This window comes from Arachis hypogaea, chromosome 1 (assembly GCF_003086295.3).
Source record: "Arachis hypogaea cultivar Tifrunner chromosome 1, arahy.Tifrunner.gnm2.J5K5, whole genome shotgun sequence".
NCBI lineage: Eukaryota > Viridiplantae > Streptophyta > Magnoliopsida > Fabales > Fabaceae > Arachis > Arachis hypogaea.
The window spans coordinates 23885241-23904359 of NC_092036.1; the positions used below are offsets into that span (position 1 = coordinate 23885241).

At 34.3% G+C, this 19119-nt stretch overlaps 1 protein-coding gene across 1 annotated transcript; it reads left to right on the plus strand.

Moving 5' to 3' along the window:
- The first annotated feature begins 2600 nt into the window (after positions 1-2600).
- On the plus strand, positions 2601-7538 carry LOC112800817 (ERAD-associated E3 ubiquitin-protein ligase HRD1B). The gene is made up of 8 exons (XM_025843221.3): positions 2601-2774; positions 3231-3769; positions 4838-5014; positions 5143-5292; positions 5369-5577; positions 6016-6178; positions 6390-6669; positions 7067-7538. Exons 2-8 carry the CDS (start codon positions 3237-3239, stop codon positions 7211-7213), a joined length of 1659 nt encoding a protein of 552 aa, XP_025699006.1. The 5' UTR covers positions 2601-2774; positions 3231-3236; the 3' UTR covers positions 7214-7538.
- Positions 7539-19119: the final 11581 nt, after the last annotated feature.

The window sequence follows — 19119 nt, forward strand, 5'->3', positions numbered from 1 at the left end:
GGTTCTTTGTGGTTGCTCTCATCTTTCTCTACCTTCTTCATCCTTTTTTCTCTTGTTGGTTTCATCTTATTTTCCATCAAGGTATTTATCCAACCGACCTTCTCTGGCCAATTTTTCAATCACATTTTCAAGTCGTAGCAGTCGTTGGTTGAATGACCATAAATTTTGTGATACTCACAATATTCAGATCGATTCCCCCTTTCTTGCTTTGAATGTGCCTAGGAGGTGGTATTATTTCAGTGTGACAAATTTCTCTGTAAACATCAACGAGGGAGACTCGTAGTGGAATATAAGAATGATATCTCATAGGCTTGTCCGAGTTGTATTCTTCTTTTTCCTTGAGCTCATTTTCGTTTCCCGAGATTGGTACTGATTACTTTGTCCTGAGGTAGGTTTCCTCAACAGTATAATTTCCTCCATATTGATATATTTCTCAGCTCGTTCTTGAACCTCATACAGGTCGGGTGCCTCTTTGAAATGGATTGTGAGAAGGGACCTTCCTTGAGGCCATTAACAAGCCTCATGATCGCTGCTTCAGTAGATAAGTTTTGAATTTTTAAGCACGCCTTGTTGAACCTTTCTACGTAAGCCCTAAGTGATTTGTCGACCTCTTGCTTGACTCCCAAGAGGCTTAGGACATATTTAACCTTGTCTTTCTAGATCGAAAATCTTGTGAGAAAGCTTCTCGCTAAGTCGTCGAAGATGATGACTGACCTTGAAGGGAGATTATCAAACCACTTCATGGCCAGCTTGGTTAAAGTAGTTGGGAAGGCTTTGTACTGAGTCACATTAGAGGCGTCAGCCAAACACATATGGATTATAAAATTACTCAGGTAATGACAAGGGTCAGTTATCCCATTATAAAAGTCCATGTTCGGGCTTTTAAAATTTTTAGGGACTTTAGCTCTCATGATTTCTTCTAGGAATGGATCTTCACTTCCCAAAGGTGTAGCTTCTCGATCTGCTCGAGATCTTCACCCTTTAAGATTAGATTCCAGTTTTTCCAACTTTTCCTCCAAGTCTCTATGTCGTCAAACTTCTTAATGTAGGGCGTGTTCAAATTCACGTTGTCGTTCTAACTCAATTTCGTCCTCCTAAATTTCTTTGCATTTCTGTTTTCATTAGGACCCTCCGTTCTCCTAGGACATGGGGTATGACAATTGCTCGATCGTCATTTTGTTGATTTGGTTTTAATTTTGATGTATTTTGTCCGTCTTTAGAATGGTTATCCACTATGGTTGGGTGCTGACTTCCAAGTCTCCAACAACGGCATCAATATTTTGATGGTTACCTGAAATTGGTGGGATTTGGGTTTGAATGTGTGGTCCAAAATCCTTTAGAGAGATGTTCCGACGTCTCTTTCAGTGAAGTGATGAAGCCGTTCAAGCTTTCCGGAGAGGTTGGGGGTGGTACCTGCATGGGACTCTGATACTTAAGTTAGCAAAGTTTTAGGCAATTTTTTGTATAAGTTAGAGTTCGAAGAATACTTGAGAGTGTTAGTGTATTTATAGTTGTAGGTGGTAGACTAGTAACCACCTATGAAGTAGTTCCACCTTTGACGGTGGATGGTTACCCTCTTTTGTTAGGAAGGTTATTGAGATCTCTTTTTTAGATCAATAAAAGAGATTGTAGAAATTAATTATTTATCAAAATAAGTCGAGGATAAACTTATGTCAATGTGACCAACTTTCGTAGGGTTGGATAGAGGATCTGGACTTTAGCCTATAAATCATTGATAAGGTTTTTAATAATTTTGGTTTCGACTTTTATAATAGTCGGATCCAAAATTATAATGTATATACTTAATCTAAAATAAATATATACTAATGAATATAAAAATAATTATGTTTTAAAAAAAACTTGTGAATCAAAGTTTTATTAAATTCATAAATGTTATTATCTTTTACTTGTTATTCATATATATTAGACATATTTTTTTATTAATTTTAATTATTTTAATTGAACGATAGAATCTATAAATCATCAAATCAATAGAACGGTTTAAGCTTCAGAATATTGTTATGAAGCACAGACACTCTATTGAGTTGTCGTGTTCTCATGTCGGATACATTTTGGACACGACATTCATCGATATTTGTCCAACAGACTAACACGCGTGCCTACTGTATCTAACCGTGTCTTAATGAAAAATAAAAAATTCTTCTCTAGACATATTTGGACACACCTAAATACTATCACATGTTAGCATGTCTAATCTTATTCTTAACATATATTTTTGAAATAAATTTAAATATAATATATATTATTATTTATTAAAACAAAAAATATTTTAAATACTTGATATAATTAAAATAAAATATTAAAATATCATAACAATTTATCTAAAAAATATTTTATATTATATATATATATATATATTCATGTATCTTATAAAATTTTAAAATTTACGTTTTATGTTCTGTGTGTAATGTCCGTACATCATAAGAATATTAAAGACCAAGAAATGTTTAAGTGTTTAACTTGTTAAGATAATATTTTACGAACCCTAATTGGCTTGTCCACGCAGCGATGTACGTGGCAAGATCTGGTTGGCTACGCATACATCATTTCCTTATTTTAACATCAACTATTTAAGACTCAAAATTGTAAATACACAGAGATCGAAAAGAAAAAAACAATTGGAAAATATACACGGAGCTGGTAGCTACCGACGATCGTCTTTCGGTTCCGATTAGGACCTCACCAACACAGTGGGAGAGAGAGAGAGAGAGACAGAGAGAGAGAGAGAGAGAGAGAGAGAGAGCACTCACTTGGTAATTCCTTTCTTCAACCAACGACTTTTAATTCTTTCAAATTTTAGTTATTCTTGAATTCCTTTAACGCCGTCTTGATTTGATTCCAGGTTAGGGCTCACGGTAATGCTGTAATTCATATGCATAAGCCTTTTTCTTATTCTTTTCTTTTGTTTTCTTTTTTCTTTCTATCGATTTGCCATTGAATATGAAGTTAAGGATCATGCATTCTATTTATTTGCATTTTCTCGTTATCTTCTAATGCCAAATAGTGATTGACTAGCTCACTAATTTATGGATTTTCTATGACATCTCAATTGTTCAATTTAGTTTTCTAGGATAAGTTGTATTATTTCGTCTTGTTCATGCTTATTTGTGAAAAATCCAAATGTATATGAAGTTCTAGTTACAGATTTAATTAGCTAATTTAGGGTTTCAGATTTTAACTAAATGATGGTTTATTGTGCTTTTGTGTAGTGCGGAATGATGAGGCTGAAGACATATGCCGGTCTCAGTTTGATCGCAACCCTGGCTATCACATATCATGCATTTAACAGTAGAGGCCAGTTTTATCCGGCAATGGTGTATCTTTCAACTTCCAAGATCAGCTTAGTGCTTCTTCTCAACATGGGTTTGGTTATTATGTGTATTCTATGGCAGTTGACTAAAAAGGTATTCCTGGGTTCTCTTAGAGAAGCTGAGGTAGAAAGGCTTAACGAGCAATCGTGGAGGGAGGTTATGGAAATCCTCTTTGCCATTACTATTTTTAGGCAGGATTTCTCAGTTACATTTCTTGCGATGGTCACAGCGCTATTGTTGATTAAAGCTTTGCATTGGTTGGCTCAAAAGAGGGTTGAGTACATTGAGACAACTCCTACGGTGCCCATGTTGTCCCATGTTCGGATTGTATCTTTTATGGGTTTCCTTCTTCTCCTCGATAGCCTATTCTTATACAGTAATCTGAAGCATCTGCTACAAACATGGCAACCATCAGTTTCGATATTCTTCTCTTTTGAGTAAGCCTTCTTTCTTTTCATTCTCTTGTGCTTAGACAAGTTGCAAAACAAAACATGACTAACGTAAATGCAGAACTATGAATAGTACTCAGCTGAATTTTGGCTTGGATGAGAATTCCTTGACTTAAGAACATGCTCTGTTTCTACCTTGATTCATATTTGAATAAACCCTTGATGTATCAAATTTCTTATTATTGTGGAATCCTTGATTTTTCTTGCAGGACCAAATGCATATCAATAATAAATATAAATGTGAAATTGACCAACTATTTGGATTAATTTTCCATTTCTTGTTTCCATTGTGGTCATAGTGAAATCTCGTGTTTCTTTTTGTCATTTCATTTGCCAATTCATTTACAAAATCATGAAACATAGAATTCAAGCCATGGTAATAGGAAATGAAAACGGAAACCAAACTTACCCTATTTCCTGATCTTTGTTTTGTTTTCCTTTTTCGTTTTTCCCTGAATGTCTATTTCCTGTTATTTGATAAAGCTCTGCATCCTATTTTTGAAATATCATGTAGTTAGCCACTAATATAATTATCAAGTTTGGCTGCGTATATTATACCTTTCGGTGTGACCTTTCGCCAGATCCTGCATTAGTGCAGGATGCTTGTGCACCGGGCTGCCCTTTTTTATGTAGTTAATTGCAAAATTTTAATATGATAGATTCTTAAAAATTCATGATTAAGCTATCTCATTTGCTTTCTTGATTTTTAATCTTGTCAAACAAAGTGAATTTTATATGTGATACTCAGTAAATGTTGTTTTTTTTATTCATATGAATAAATGTAGTTATATGCCTTGTTTGTGTCTCTGATACATATGATTGCATTAATATTTGAAGCTATGATCTTATGAATCACATGGAAAACACTTGTACTATGTTGTAAAACCACAAATAGGATGTATGAAGGAAAAAAAAAATACTAAATAGAAGTGTGTATGTGAGTTTATTCATATGTGCAGTTTCAGTTGTATTTGTTAGCTGATGTATTCTACTAATATTGTGGCGTAATTATATATAATCACAGTTTTCATCAACAAATGATCTTTTCTATCTCAGGTACATGATACTGGCAACGACAACAGTGTCGATTTTTGTAAAATATCTTTTCTATGTTAGTGACATGCTCATGGAAGGACAATGGGAAAGGAAACCAGTCTTCACATTCTACTTGGAACTTATCAGGGACTTGCTTCACTTGTCTATGTATCTGTGCTTCTTCCTCGTAATTTTTGTGTAAGTGATCAGCCGACTCCTCTTTCAATATTTATGGGAGCCTTTATATCTATTCAATACAGAAGCCATTTAGTTTGCTCATTTTTTAGTCTCTTTTAATATTTACTAACATTTGGTTTATCTCTCAGAAACTATGGTGTTCCTTTGCACTTAATACGGGAGCTCTATGAGACATTTAGGAACTTCAAAGTCCGTGTTGCAGATTACATACGATATCGTAAGATCACTTCAAATATGAACGACCGATTTCCAGATGCAACACCTGAAGAGCTTAATGCGTTAGTTCAAAACCTTAATATCTGCTTACTATTTTGAAGTTTATTGTAATAATTCTTTTCTTGAATGCCTAAGCAGAAGTGATGCAACTTGCATTATCTGTCGTGAAGAGATGACTACTGCAAAGAAACTTATATGTGGACATTTGTTTCATGTTCATTGCCTCCGATCATGGTTGGAGCGGCAACATACTTGCCCTACCTGCAGAGCCCTGGTTGTTCCCCCAGAAAATGGGGCAACAGCAACTGTAGGCCAGCAAGGAGCACATCCAGATGGTCATCGACAGGGTAATCATATAGTATAATATTCACTGACAGTTAACCATTACATAAAACATGTTTATAATGCGCAGTTGAACTGTTAGTATTCCCAGGAATCCTGTCTGTCTGGAATCAAAAATGGAAAACTAGAGTTCAAAGTTTGATCCATCAAACTAATGCTTATGTGACTTGCACCTTTTAAACAATTGCTAGTGGAACATATTCATTTTTTAAACCATTTTCATTATAAACCTTTTAATTATGCTTAAGCTCCTTGTTATGAAGTTGTATCCATCATTCATGTTCTGTTTAGGTTTCATGTGAAGCTCATAAAGTTACTACTATATATATATTTTACATTTCATGGTTTAATTTTTTAACCTTTTCTTTGTCCAATTTTATTATTCCTTGTCGAACACAATTTTGCTTACTTCAAGATTAAATAATCATTTTGCTTCGGAACAGGAACAGGGACTACCACTGGAAGCACAGCTCAAAATGAGGTTGGCAGTGGTGGGGCAACTGATAATTTGAGTCAGCATCAAGCCCGACTTCAAGCTGCTGCCGCAGCAGCAGCTTCAATATATGAGAAGTCTTATGTTTATCCCTCTCCAACATCTTTAGTATGGTATGAATTGTGTTTAGACAATATCCCTGTTTTTTCTACACCTGCTTAAGAAATCAGTCTTATGCTGTGCATTTTGCTGGTTATTGATAGTTTTGTCCAATAAATACATGAAAAAGTGTGCCCTACTATTTTTTCTTAATTTTTTTTTTTATTTCGAGGTCAGTTGTAGTTTATAAAGTGTGTTAATACTGAGGTGTTTTCAATTTCACAGCTCTCCTGGGTACACTCTTCAACCCCCAGTTCAGATGTCTATGGGCGAATCTGTTAACATGGCACTCAATGGAGAACAAGCTTCTAGTGAACAGGCACAACAGCAATTTGTTCTCCCTGGTGGACCAATGATATCCTTTCCTCAAATGGGGCACTTCCATTTTCTTCCTTCCCAAACACGCGGAGCCCCTGCGAATTATGGAGTGGAGTTTGGAGTTGACCCAAATATGCCAAGCTCTCACCTGGAAGCTCATAGAAAACTACTTCAATATCAGATTGAGGTACAGTTGTTTCTCTCTTTAAATCAACATCACATTGTAAGCAGTATGTGTAATCTTTGTGTACTTTTTCGTGAATATATAAATAAAATAAAATGAAATGAAATAAGTAAAATTAATTTTGATGATTATAGTGACCATAGAATGAATTTCTTTTCTCACTCGGCTGTCACCTTAAGAAGTTACATTAAGCACTTGTCATAGCAAATAAACCCAAACAAATTGGTGATATTTAAGTCACATTTTAAGATTTCATGGATATCTCTGGATGGCATGTAGTATCCAACATTAATTCATTCTGGGATACCCAAAATGTGGAGTCCAACTACGTGGTATCATATTGTTAACCCATGAAATCAATGTTACTAACTCAGATTTTTCTATCCTTGCTTTTTAACAGATTCTGCAAAATCAGCTCAAGCTTTTGCAGAGGACAAAGGTTGAAACAGGTGTAGATGAGGGTACATCTTCATCGTCCACATCGACAGCAGATAGCAGAGGCAAGCAAATAGCATCGAGTCATGAGATTCATCGTGAAAAAGAATAACTTCAGCCCCTTATTTCTGGTTTGAACCATGATGATGCTGCCAAATGTAGATATAGGGAGGAAAAAAAAATCACAGCATTGCTTGACCTGAATTTGACTGATATATGCTGTTCATGGCGATATACTAATTTGTGAATGCACAGTACCCCCTCAAATTGTTACATTTAGCCCCCTTTTTGTTATGGGGAATGCATTGTACTAGCTTTTGGAAAATCATACTCTTTATTGTATGATAAATATCTGTACTCCTAACATGTCAATTATTGTTATTATTATATTTTGTTGTACATGGAAGTAACAGGGATTAATTTAATATTTTCACCTCTCCCCAGGTCCCTGGTGATTTATCTCTGCATGTTTCGTAGAGTATAAACTTTTTGGTTCGCGCAAGTTCTTAAATGCGCAATTGGTTAAAGAATTTTAGGGACCTAAAAATTCACATCGTGGTATTTTTGAAATAAAACTAAACGGCATCAATTCATTGTTTTTGAACACATCAAATAATTAAGGTTGGAATACGCCCTGAGCATGACTCCAATGAAGTTGGACTATTTGAGCTACTGTTGGGTAGTGTTTGTTTTCCAAGTCTGAAGGAATGAGACTTGGTATTGGGTTTGGTAGACACAATTTTAGTGCGTTTAGTACTTTTAAAATGGAGAAACATAAGGAAATGAAATTTACACATAAAGAATTGAAATTTTTGTAAATTGAAATTAAAATTTTAACAATATTTTTTTTAATAAATAAAGATATTTTAATAAATATTTTTATTTTATTTTTATATTTATCTTGAATTAAATAAAATACTAAGACATAATTCAATTTTAAATACTTTATACTAAATATAATATATAGATTTAAAATTATCTTGAATTATCTTATACGACAATGTTTGGGAGCTAATATCTAAAATTACTTTATGTAATATAATATTCACAATTTTATATATATAACATCCATAATTATATATTTATTACATCTAAAATTACACAATTATTTTAGCGATAATTAATGAATACTAAATAAGATCATTTTAGACTGTTTAGATTAACTTTTTATTGTCTCCCAAATATTATTGTATCTTATAATATAGAGTAACGCATAATTAGAATGTTTTATTTAAGTTGTCTTAGATTTCTCCATTGGAAACGTCTCTTTCAGTCTAATTCTTTCTCTCTCCATTATATACCCTTATTTCTTCTTCTTTTCTTTTCTTCCATTATTTTCTCCACCGATTTGCAAGGTTACGTCTTCTTTCCTTTTTTTTTAAAGCATCTCTATCTTTTGGTTTTTATTTTCGTTTTTACCTATTTTCATCACCAGATTGTTAAAAAAAAGAGAGAGAAAATTTAAAGAAAAAAACTATTGACTGATCATTAGTCGAAAAAGGTTGATTCATACGAAAATGTCAAGTATGAGCCCGTTTCGTGTATCATCTTTCATGATTTAGCCTGTTAATTTGAATCCACGGTAGAAGTAGTAGTTACAATATCTCGAACTAAATTAATCTGATTTTTACAATAAAATTTGAATATGAATTTTTTTTGTGAAAAAAAAAGTGTGATTGACGTTGATAACACCAAAAAACAAACAAAGCAATAGGAGTAGCGAAAGATGTGTGCGAACGTCCTATGCTAGCCTGTATAGTTGCTTCAACAGAGGAGCTATATGGATAAGAAATACAAGACATCATTAGTCACGGCTGTCCTCTAAAAGAGTAAAGACTAGTAAATTGCTATGTCATGATGCTTGTCGCGTGGGGCCTAAAACACGTAAATGAATGTTTTTGTTTTATACCCATCTGAATTAATTAATTCACCACTCTCTATATTTAATGAAACTTGTGGTTTTTGGATTGAAAGCGATTGAGCTAAAGCAGTAAACTAGAGATTGCATAAAGCAATGGTCGTAACAAACGGAGAATAAGAGAGAAGAGAAAACAGATTTGTGAAGAATAGAAGAAAATGAGATTACTTGATTTGTAAGCAATATTAAATTCCTACACTAATGCACCTGAAGAGTGCACATATATATACTGCAACCAGAACTAAGAAAGCCTAGAAGAGAGTCTTGATAATAACCCAACAGATTCATAACAACTCAATATATACATTATAACACTGCAAAACTAGGTTCTGTTTGTTTCTGAAAACAGGGCAAGACAAGACAAAGAACAAGACATAAAAAGGACAGAGATACAAAATTTTGTGTTCTTGTATTCTATTTGGTGATAAACTAGAACAAATTATGAAAATTTAACTTATTTTCATTTTTTTTGATATAATAATAAAAGATATAATTGTAAATAAGTTTTATCTCTTGTTAGTATCCGTGTCCTTCTTGTTAGGATGGACACAATATACACTAATCCAATGTCTCTGAATATAATGTCTCTGTCCAAATCTCCTCTATCAAATACAATTGTGTCTCTGTGTTCTTATCTCAATATCATATCTCTGTAAACAAACATAACTTTCTATCCCTTATATTCCCTCTCAAACTTTGCAGTGGGTGGACTCGCCACTCTAAGTTTGTCTCTGAATTTGGTGAAGAGGTTTAAGGACAGTGGTTTAGCTAGCAAGTTTGCTACTTGATCACTTTCCAGGACGTTGACCATATACAATTCTTTTCGGTTCACCATTACTCTTAAACAATGGAGATAAATTTTCATATGTTTGCACCATGTATGGAGAAAGGGGTTAGCAGCAAGCAAACACACACTTAGATTGCCACAAAATTGTGGGAGCTAAATGGTCGCTTGATTTTGAGCTCCATGAGGGGTTGCTGGGTTGCAATGATCTTTGACTGAGCTGCTACCATCACTTCCCTTCTGAATCAGGTAGATTCATATCTGAAAGAGGTTTACAATAAGTTCTTTCAAAATTGACTATTTGTCCCCCGGAGAATCCAATCCTTAGAATTACTACTGCTTAGCTTTCAATTCGCCTTTGACCATCAAATGGGCAATGTCACGAAATGTCCGCCGAAGTGGACAAATATGGGTACGGATATTTCCAGACAAACCAGTTACAGTAAGACCAACCGAAAATTCAACATTAGTGATGCTCCTACTTATATTAGGTTGTATGTTGCTTCTCCAAGAAACATGTATTATCTACTAATAGACTTTCGATCATCCAAGTCTCTAGTCCAATCATCATCTACAAAAGCCATGATTCTGAAGTCAATTCCTTTATTAAAATAATCCCCTTATCAACTATACCTGTTGCATAAATTGAGCTACTATAGTTACAACATGAGCCAACTCTGGCCTTGATATAGTTAAATATTGCAAAGCACCAACAAATAACAATCTCCCTATAATGTTTTGGATTTTCATAATCTTCAAAATCATTGGTAGTCAATTTAAGAGATGAATCATTGGAGTAGGCATAACATTGCCTATGACCATTTTTGATTTGTTGAGAAGATCAGTAGCATATTTTTGTTGAGTAACAAGCAAGCTACTTCCTAGTAAATGCTTGAATTCTAAACCCAAAAAATAATTGAGTTTACCAGGATCTTCTAAAGAAAACCTTTGGTTAAAATCAGCTAGCTATTAAAGATTCAATTTCAAATGAATTACTCCTTGTGATGACAATATTGTCTATATATACCAAAACAAAATCGGTAGAGGTGTTAGTATATCTAATAAACAAAGAAACATCCAATTTTGTTTTCTAAAGCCAAACTTAAGAAGAGTAGTAGTTAAGGTTTGAAAACAAGCTTGAAACCATGCTCTTGGAGCTTGTTTTCAAGCCATACAAGGCTTTTTTTAATTTAAAAACATGAGTTGGATTAGAGGAAAAATAATCAATTGGCTGAGACATATATACTTAGTCTTCAAGCACTCAATTAGAAATACATAGTGAAAATCAAACTGTCTTAAGGTCTAACTAAGAGATAAAGCAATGGCGAGGACAATTTGAACCGTTGATGGTCAAATTACTATACTATAAATCTCTCGATAATCAATACTTTCTATTTGATAAAACCCTTTGGCTACAAGCCTTATGTAACACCCTTACTATCAGAATGTCACGCTTCTTGTTGCGCCACTTTAATAATGAGGAGTATTACGACGACTTTCATATACTTGATAATGAAATATGAGCCTTTGTAAAACTCGACACCGTAAAAAAAACTATTCTTTTTAAAACTGGAAATACTTTTCACTTGAAAACGCAATTACATACATACAAATCAATCATAATCACTTAAATCTCTCTCTCTCTCTCTCTCTCTCTCTCTCTCTCTCTACCATAACTTACAAACATATATAACTATCAAAACTTCTAACCCTGTTTACAAGATACAATATTAATGGCAAGAAAAAAAGTAAATAATAACTAACTAATAAAACAACAAGACGATCCTTATAAAAAAATAGACCCATCCCAGTCCTAGTCTCTGTCCTTGTTTGTCGTGAGTCATGGTAGCCCCTATCATATCTCTTCACCAAACTTAACAAAAAAGAGCTATGTGACACTTAACGTTGCTTATGTGGATGCTTAGTCTCTGTTAAGTGACATGCTGGCGAATGGGTAATGGTCAGAAGTTGATTTGTCTCCCAAATAACAGGTCACTTAACAAAGACTTAGGAGGACAGATCGATTCCTTAACCATTGTCCATTTGCCAATATGTCACTTAATAGAGATTTAGTGTCCATATCAGTAATGTTAAGTGTCATGTAGGTCTCTTTCATTAAGTTTGGTGAGAGAAGATGACGGAAATATCGCCATGATTTATAACAAACACGATAGAGATTGGAACGAGTCTATTTTTTTTATAAGAGTCGTCTTATCCTATTTTGAAATGGATAGAATCAAGTTAGATGTTTACTCAAATAACTATCCAAAAAGTAACGAAGACTTCTAAATCGACAAATAAATTGTCAAGTAATATATATAGGTGAATCAAGGTAGTCAGAATCGTGTTTTAACTCGTGGAAGCGCACGATTTTACGCTTCTGCTCTATCTTTTCGTTGTGATTCTACTTATCGTCTAGAACCAAACTGCACCGTGCGGAATCACCGCTGAAGAACGCAGAGCCGCCAGAATCGTCGCTTCTGCCAAGTTGTTGCATTTCAGGTTGAAGTTCTTTTTCTTGGCTCTGATTGCAGCCCAACCAAACCCAATGGCCCAATCTGAATAGAAGACCATGGAAGAAGAGCCCTAACAGAGTAACAGTCTCTAATCTCTTAATCTTCCTCACTTTTACAATTTATCTCCAATTCTCTATGGCCAAAATTTCAAATTTTCACCTCTCTCAAGTCTCAATCTTTGACTCTATATCTCTTTCCCTCTGAAATTTGAATTTCGCGCGATCGAAAACCTCAATTTGGAGCGTCGCCAACTCGCCGTGAAGTTTGCCGCTGGTGTTATCGAATCGGACTGGTGGTGGTTGGACTGCGTGAGCGTCACTTTGTGATTGCAACTTGCGAGACTCTTTAGCTCTGCCTCTCTGTCTCTGGCTCTGGAATCTGGATCGCTGCTCTTCTCCTTCTCTTTGCTACTACTTCATCAGGTAAGTTAAAAGTTAAGACCTCTTTAATCTTTATCCTCTTCGGTCTTATTTTAATTAGGAAAAAAAGGTAAATGAGATAGAAACATAGGGATAGAATTGATTACAAAATATGGTAGTGTCAAACATTTGTTCAAGAGCTTTAACCAATTCATGGTATCCATCATGAACTAAAAGATTGAATTTTCTGCCAATTGAAATGCCTTTCATGCACACTTTCACAAAGAACGTGTTATGATCACTGCAATCATTTGCCAATTCAGAACCTTGTGAACTACTTGCAAGTGATGATGATGTTGATGATGATTAGATTTGCCACGGCCCTAACATGTAGCAACAACAACAGGATTCAAAGCCTCTCCAGTCTCCATTTCTTCTACCTTTGTCATACCTTTGGCACCCACTGTTAATAATTATTATTATTTTTATTTTGGTAAAAATTACTATTATTTTGATTTATTATTTTAGATGTTGATTGTTGTGAATCTTTGTTTTATCTTCTCCTTCTATGTTTATACATGCTTAATCTCTAAGCATCTTGTCTTAATTTATTATGCCCAATGATGTTTAACACAAAATGTATTGAGATAGTAGTTGTCTATGATTAAAAATTTCAAAATCTTGTTGGGAGGCTTTGATGCACGCCATTGATTTAGTAGCTGCTAATGAGCATTAAAATTTTTTAAGCCATGTGATTTGAGGGCACTCTACAGTTTTACCTACATATACTTGAAAGTTGGAACTTTACGTGACAAGCAACGTTTATTGATTTTGATATGATGCTATCATTGCCGTGACTTAAATAGTGTTTTAGTTATCTTAGTGGTTTAAATTTGCTTTACTCTATTATGAATTATTTAAAAAGTTAAAATGCTTTTTACCTGTTTATACTTGAAAGTTAGAACTTTATGTGACAAGCAAGTTTATTGGTTTTGATATGATGTTGTGACTTAAATAGTGGTTTAGTTATCTTAGTGGCTTAAATTTGCTTTACTCTATTCTGAATTACTTAAAAAGTGATGAGCGGATAATTTATACGTTTTTTGGTATTGTTTTTAGGTAGTTTCTAGTATGTTTTAGTCATTTTTTAGTATATTTTTATTAGTTTTCATGCAAAATTCACATTTATAGACTTTACTATGAGTTTGTGTGTTTTTCTAGGATTTCAGGTATTTTCTGGATGAAATTGAGGGACCTGAGCAAAAATCTGATTCAGAGGCTGAGAAAGGACTGCAGATGCTGTTGGATTCTGACCTCCCTGCACTCGAAGTAAATTTTCTGGAGCTACAGAAGCCCAATTGGCACGCTCTTAATTGCGTTGGAAAGTAGACATCTTGGGTTTTTCAGAAATGTATAATACTTCATACTTTGCCCGAGATTTGATGGCCCAAACTGGCGTTCAAACGCCACCTAGAAACCCTTTTCTGGCGTAAAACGCCAGAACTGGCACCACAACTGGAGTTAAACACCCAAACTGGCACTAAAGCTGGCGTTTAACTCCAAGGATGGCCTATGCACGTGAAAGCTTCAAAGCTCAGCCCAAACACACACCAAGTAGGCCTCGAAAGTGGATTTCTACACTATCTACTCATTTTTTGTAAACCTAGGTTACTAGTTTAGTATAAATAGCACTTTTTAACTATTGTATTTTATCTTTGGATGACTTTTCAATCCTTTGATCAGGTCTTCTTCCCCTGTTTTCGAATTCTTATGCCATTTGGGAGGCTGGCCATTCGGCCATGCCTAGACCTTTTGTTCTTATGTATTTTTAACGGTGGAGTTTCAACACCTCAAAGATTAAGGTGAGGAGCTCTGCTATTCCTCATGAATTAATGCAAGTACTATTGTTTTTCCTTCAATTCACGCCTACTTCTTCTCCAAGATATACTCTTGTACTTAATTCAGTTAAATCAGACTGAAGGGGTGACCCGTGACAATCACCCACTATCTTCAATACTCGCTTAGCCAAGATCCGCGTGCATGACAACTACAAAGCAGTCTACATGATGTTCAACGTAGTCATTGGACGCCAACTGGCCTATACACTCTTGGGTCTCTGATCCACGGATTCGCATCGTCTCTCCTGATAACAGAGCATCCGACCCTGTGATTAGGATCTTCGTGGTATAGGCTAGAATCAATAGACAGCATTCCTGAGATCCAGAAAGTCTAAACCTTGTCTGTGGTATTTCAAGTAGGATCTGGGAAGGGATGACTGTGAGGAGCTTCAAACTTGCGAATGTTGTGCGTAGTGACAGTGTGCAAAAGGATCAATGAATCTTATTCCGACACAAGTGAGAACCGACAGATGATTAGCTCTGCAGTAGCTGTGCTTGGTATTTTTCATCCGAGACGAGAAATCTGACAGTTGATTAGCCGTACAGAAACCGTAGCCGGATCATTTTCACTGAGAGGATCATACAGCTTGCCATGGAAGGGAGTGTGCATGATTAGATGGAAGCAATAGGGAAGCAGAGGTTCAGAAGCAACAAAGCATCTCCAAACGCTTATCTGAAATTCCCACCAATGAATTACATAAGTATCTCTATGTTATTTTCCATTTTGTCTATCTTTTAATTATCAATACCTCATAACCATTTGAATCCGCCTGACTGAGATTTACAAGATGACCATAGCTTGCTTCAAGCCGTCAATCTCCGTGGGATCGACCCTTACTCACGTAAAGTATTACTTGGACGACCCAGTGCACTTGCTGGTTAGTTGTGCGGAGTTTTGAAAAGTGTGATCATAATTTTATGCACCAAAAAGTTAAAATTATTTTTACCTGTTTATACTTGGAAGTTGAATTTCTTTTAACTAAATGGTTAAATTGTTGTTGTGGTATTGAATATAATTCTTGAATTTTTGTTATGCTGGTATTTTTTGTTCAAATTAGATTGTTAAATTTTTGTTGTTGAACTTGGATGGTTGCAATTGAAATTGAACACAATTCTGTAATTTTTGCTATGATATTGAACTGATTTGTTGAATATTTACTGTTTTAATTTTTCTGAATAGAAATGGCATCGACTCAAGCTAATGCAAGTGAAAATCTTACTAACATTCCAGCTTTTCAGTCAGGAAATACATCTGAAATTGCTAGTAAAAGAAAAGTTGCTAAGAATCCTCTTGGAAGTAGAACTAATGTAGGATGGGAGCACGGGATATTTGTTGGAGAAGATGGAAAGAAGATACAATGTAAATACTGTCATAAAATTTTTTCAGGAGGAATTTATAGATTGAAACACCATTTAATTAGTAGGAACTCAAAAAGATGTTGGAGCTTGTACAGCTGTTAGTGATGAAGTTAAGAAGAAAATGTGGGATGCTGTGAGTGGGTTGCAAGTGAATTTGATGAAGAAAACAAGTATGGATGGGGCAAGACCAGGTGAAGCTACTAAAGAAGTTGACACTACCGGTGAAAAAAGAAAGGGAAAAGAACTAGATGACAACATATTCAAAAAAATACGCATTAGTACTCAAACAACAATCAACAGCATATTTAAGAAGCATTTGAGAGAGGAAATATGTTTAGAGATTAGAGCTTTTTTCTACATCGATGGTATCCCCATTAATGTATCAAGGAGCGAGGAATATAGTAGAATGTTTGAAAAAGCTATAAGATATGGACAAGGATTCAAGCCACCATCCTACCATGAATTAAGGGTGCCTCTTTTGAAGAAATATCTGGAGCTTGTTCAATAATCACTAGAGGAACATAGAGCATATTGGAAGCAGGTTGGTTGCACAATAATGACTGATGGTTGGACAGATAAGAGAAGACGGACCATCCTAAATTTTTTGGTTAATAGTCCTAAAGGGACTATTTTTGTTTAAATCAATTGATGCCTCTCATATTACTAAGATAACTGATAAAATCTTTAAAATGATAGATAATGTGGTTGAAGAGGTTGGTGAAAAAAATGTCATCCAAGTTGTCACCGACAATGCGGCTAACTACAAATCTGCAATAGAAATGCTAATGAAAAAGAGAAAAAAGTTATTTTGGACGCCTTGTGCAGCACATTGCATTAATTTAATGTTAGAAGACTTGGAAAAAAAAGTAACACTTCATAAGGACACAATATATAAAGGTAGAAAGATTACTACTTACATATATGATAGAATTGCTCTTATTGCACGATTACACAACCACACTAAGGGGAAAGATTTGGCGAGGACGGGTATGACCTGTTTTGCAACTTCTTACCTTACTTTGGGATGTCTCAATGACAACAAAGATTCGTTAATAAGAATATTTCTTTCTGATTAATGGACTTCTAGTAAATTTGTAAAGACAAAATATGGAAAAATAATTTCAAGTGTAGTGTTGGATAAGATGTTTTTGAAAGAAGTGGTAATTTGCTTGAGGGCTGCCTAACCTCTTCTTCATGTGCTTCGTATGGTGGATTCAGAAGAAAAGCTGGCAATGGGATTTATTTATGAAGAAATGCAAAGTGCAAAGGAGAAAATATGAGATGCATTTCAAGGAGTTGAGATAAGATAAAGTGTCTAATTTTTTTAATTAATGCATTAGAGTTGTACATAATGTTAAATGATACGTGTAATTGTAAAATATAATAACGGTAGAAGTAGAAAAATAAAAATCAGAGAGAGTTAAAAACTTTGAAGATTGAATGGTGTGTGACCGTGTGGCATATAACAGCCTTGCTTGAACGGCTAGGAAACCATTCATGAATAGGTTAATAATAATAATAATAATAATAATAATAATAATAATAATAATAATAATAATGTATAGAAAAGAAAGGAACAAAGTTAAAATGCAATACCACAAGGTAGGGGCACGCCATGCTTATATGTATATGGTGGGGAAACACCATTAATTTGGACTTAAATTCAACTTCAATTCTGAAAATATTTTTTATTTTGTAACTAATTTATTAATTTTTTTATGTTTTAGTTATATACCTATTTGGGATATTATTGACGTAAGATGGGGAAGCAACGTCATAGACCATTGTATGATGTGGGCTATTATTTGAATCCTCAAATTCATTATAACTCCGATTTTAAAATTTCTTATGAGCTTAAGAAGCAATTTTATGCTTGTATGAAGGATGATAGGAAATCTAGATTTTAATCACTAAGATGGATGTTCAACTTGAAGATTTTAAAACTCGAAAAGAGTTTTTTGGTAGTAAAGTAGCTCAAAATGCAATTTATACCAAAACTTCAGCTCAATGGTGGAATTTTTATGGAGATCAGCATCCAGAGCTTCAACAATTTGCAATTTGTGTCTTGAATTTGACATGTAACTCATCTGGATGTGAACGCAATTAGAGCGCTTTTGAGATGGTTAGTAATTAAATATAATTTGCATTTTACTTCTATAAATTTGGTTGTTAATTCTTCAATTCTATCTTTTTTTTTACTAATACTTTTTATGTACTTTTGAAAAGTTCACACAAAAAGGAGAAACCGTTTGAAAGTTAAAACCATGAATGATGTTGTGTTTGTGATGACAAATTCAAGGTTGACAAAGAAAAAACAAACTAGAAGAAGTCTTGATTATGACTATAGTCTTGATGAGTTGGACTCTGATGAAGAGTGGATTGTTGCTGATGAAGATGGAGAAGAAGAAGATTTAGATGCTCTAATTCCAGATCCTGATTTAAATGATGGAGCAAGTGGTAATAGAGTTGTTTGTACCTCTAAGGATCCTTTGGCAATTCCTTATCTTGATGATGATGAGTTTGAAGAACTTCTCCAAAGACCTCTTCCTCCTACTCCTAATAATGATGAAGATGGTAATGCAGAAGCTTGTGAAACTCCTGAAGATTTTATGACTGATGAATAATAAAATGATTATTAAATAACTTGTTTATATTTTAGTTAATTAGTTGTTCATTCTAGTAGTTTGGCTGGTTTATTTGCTACTTGAATTTATTTTAGTGTGGTATGAACTTGTGAGTTGTGAGTTTGTGTTTTGATTTGTGAATTTGTGTTGAATTGTAACTTTTGACTTGTTATGGTATATATATATTAGTTATAATTCTACGGGTAATTTAGTTTATTTGAGATTTATTTTATTATCTGTAAAATTAGTTTTTGCTATTAAATTTTTTTAAATTTTTATATTTTACGAGTCATGTTTACGTTTCGTCTTACGATTCAACGAATTATGATTTTAAGTTAACTTAACGAGTCGAGGTAAAAACTATGAGTTCACTACCTTGAGGTGAATTTTGTGGTGGTTTGGGGCAAGGTGGCTAAGGATGGCCAAAGTTTGACTGGCTAATGGTGTGCAAACACTTGGCAATGCGAGAATTTGAGCAAAGAGTAGTAGATCAACGTCACTAAGGGCATTGTGATTGTGATTGTGTTAAGTGCAGTAACTTTGAATTATTTACCGCAAGG

What these genes read in the sequence shown, in the direction of transcription:
- LOC112800817 (XM_025843221.3), top strand. Translation starts at nt 3,237, where the DNA reads ATGATGAGGCTGAAGACATATGCCGGTCTCAGTTTGATCGCAACCCTG. An exon ending in TTCTTCCTCGTAATTTTTGT is followed by an intron (nt 5,015 to 5,142) that starts GTAAGTGATCAG and finishes TTTATCTCTCAG; the next exon opens with AAACTATGGTGTTCCTTTGC. An exon ending in TCTCCAACATCTTTAGTATG is followed by an intron (nt 6,179 to 6,389) that starts GTATGAATTGTG and finishes TCAATTTCACAG; the next exon opens with CTCTCCTGGGTACACTCTTC.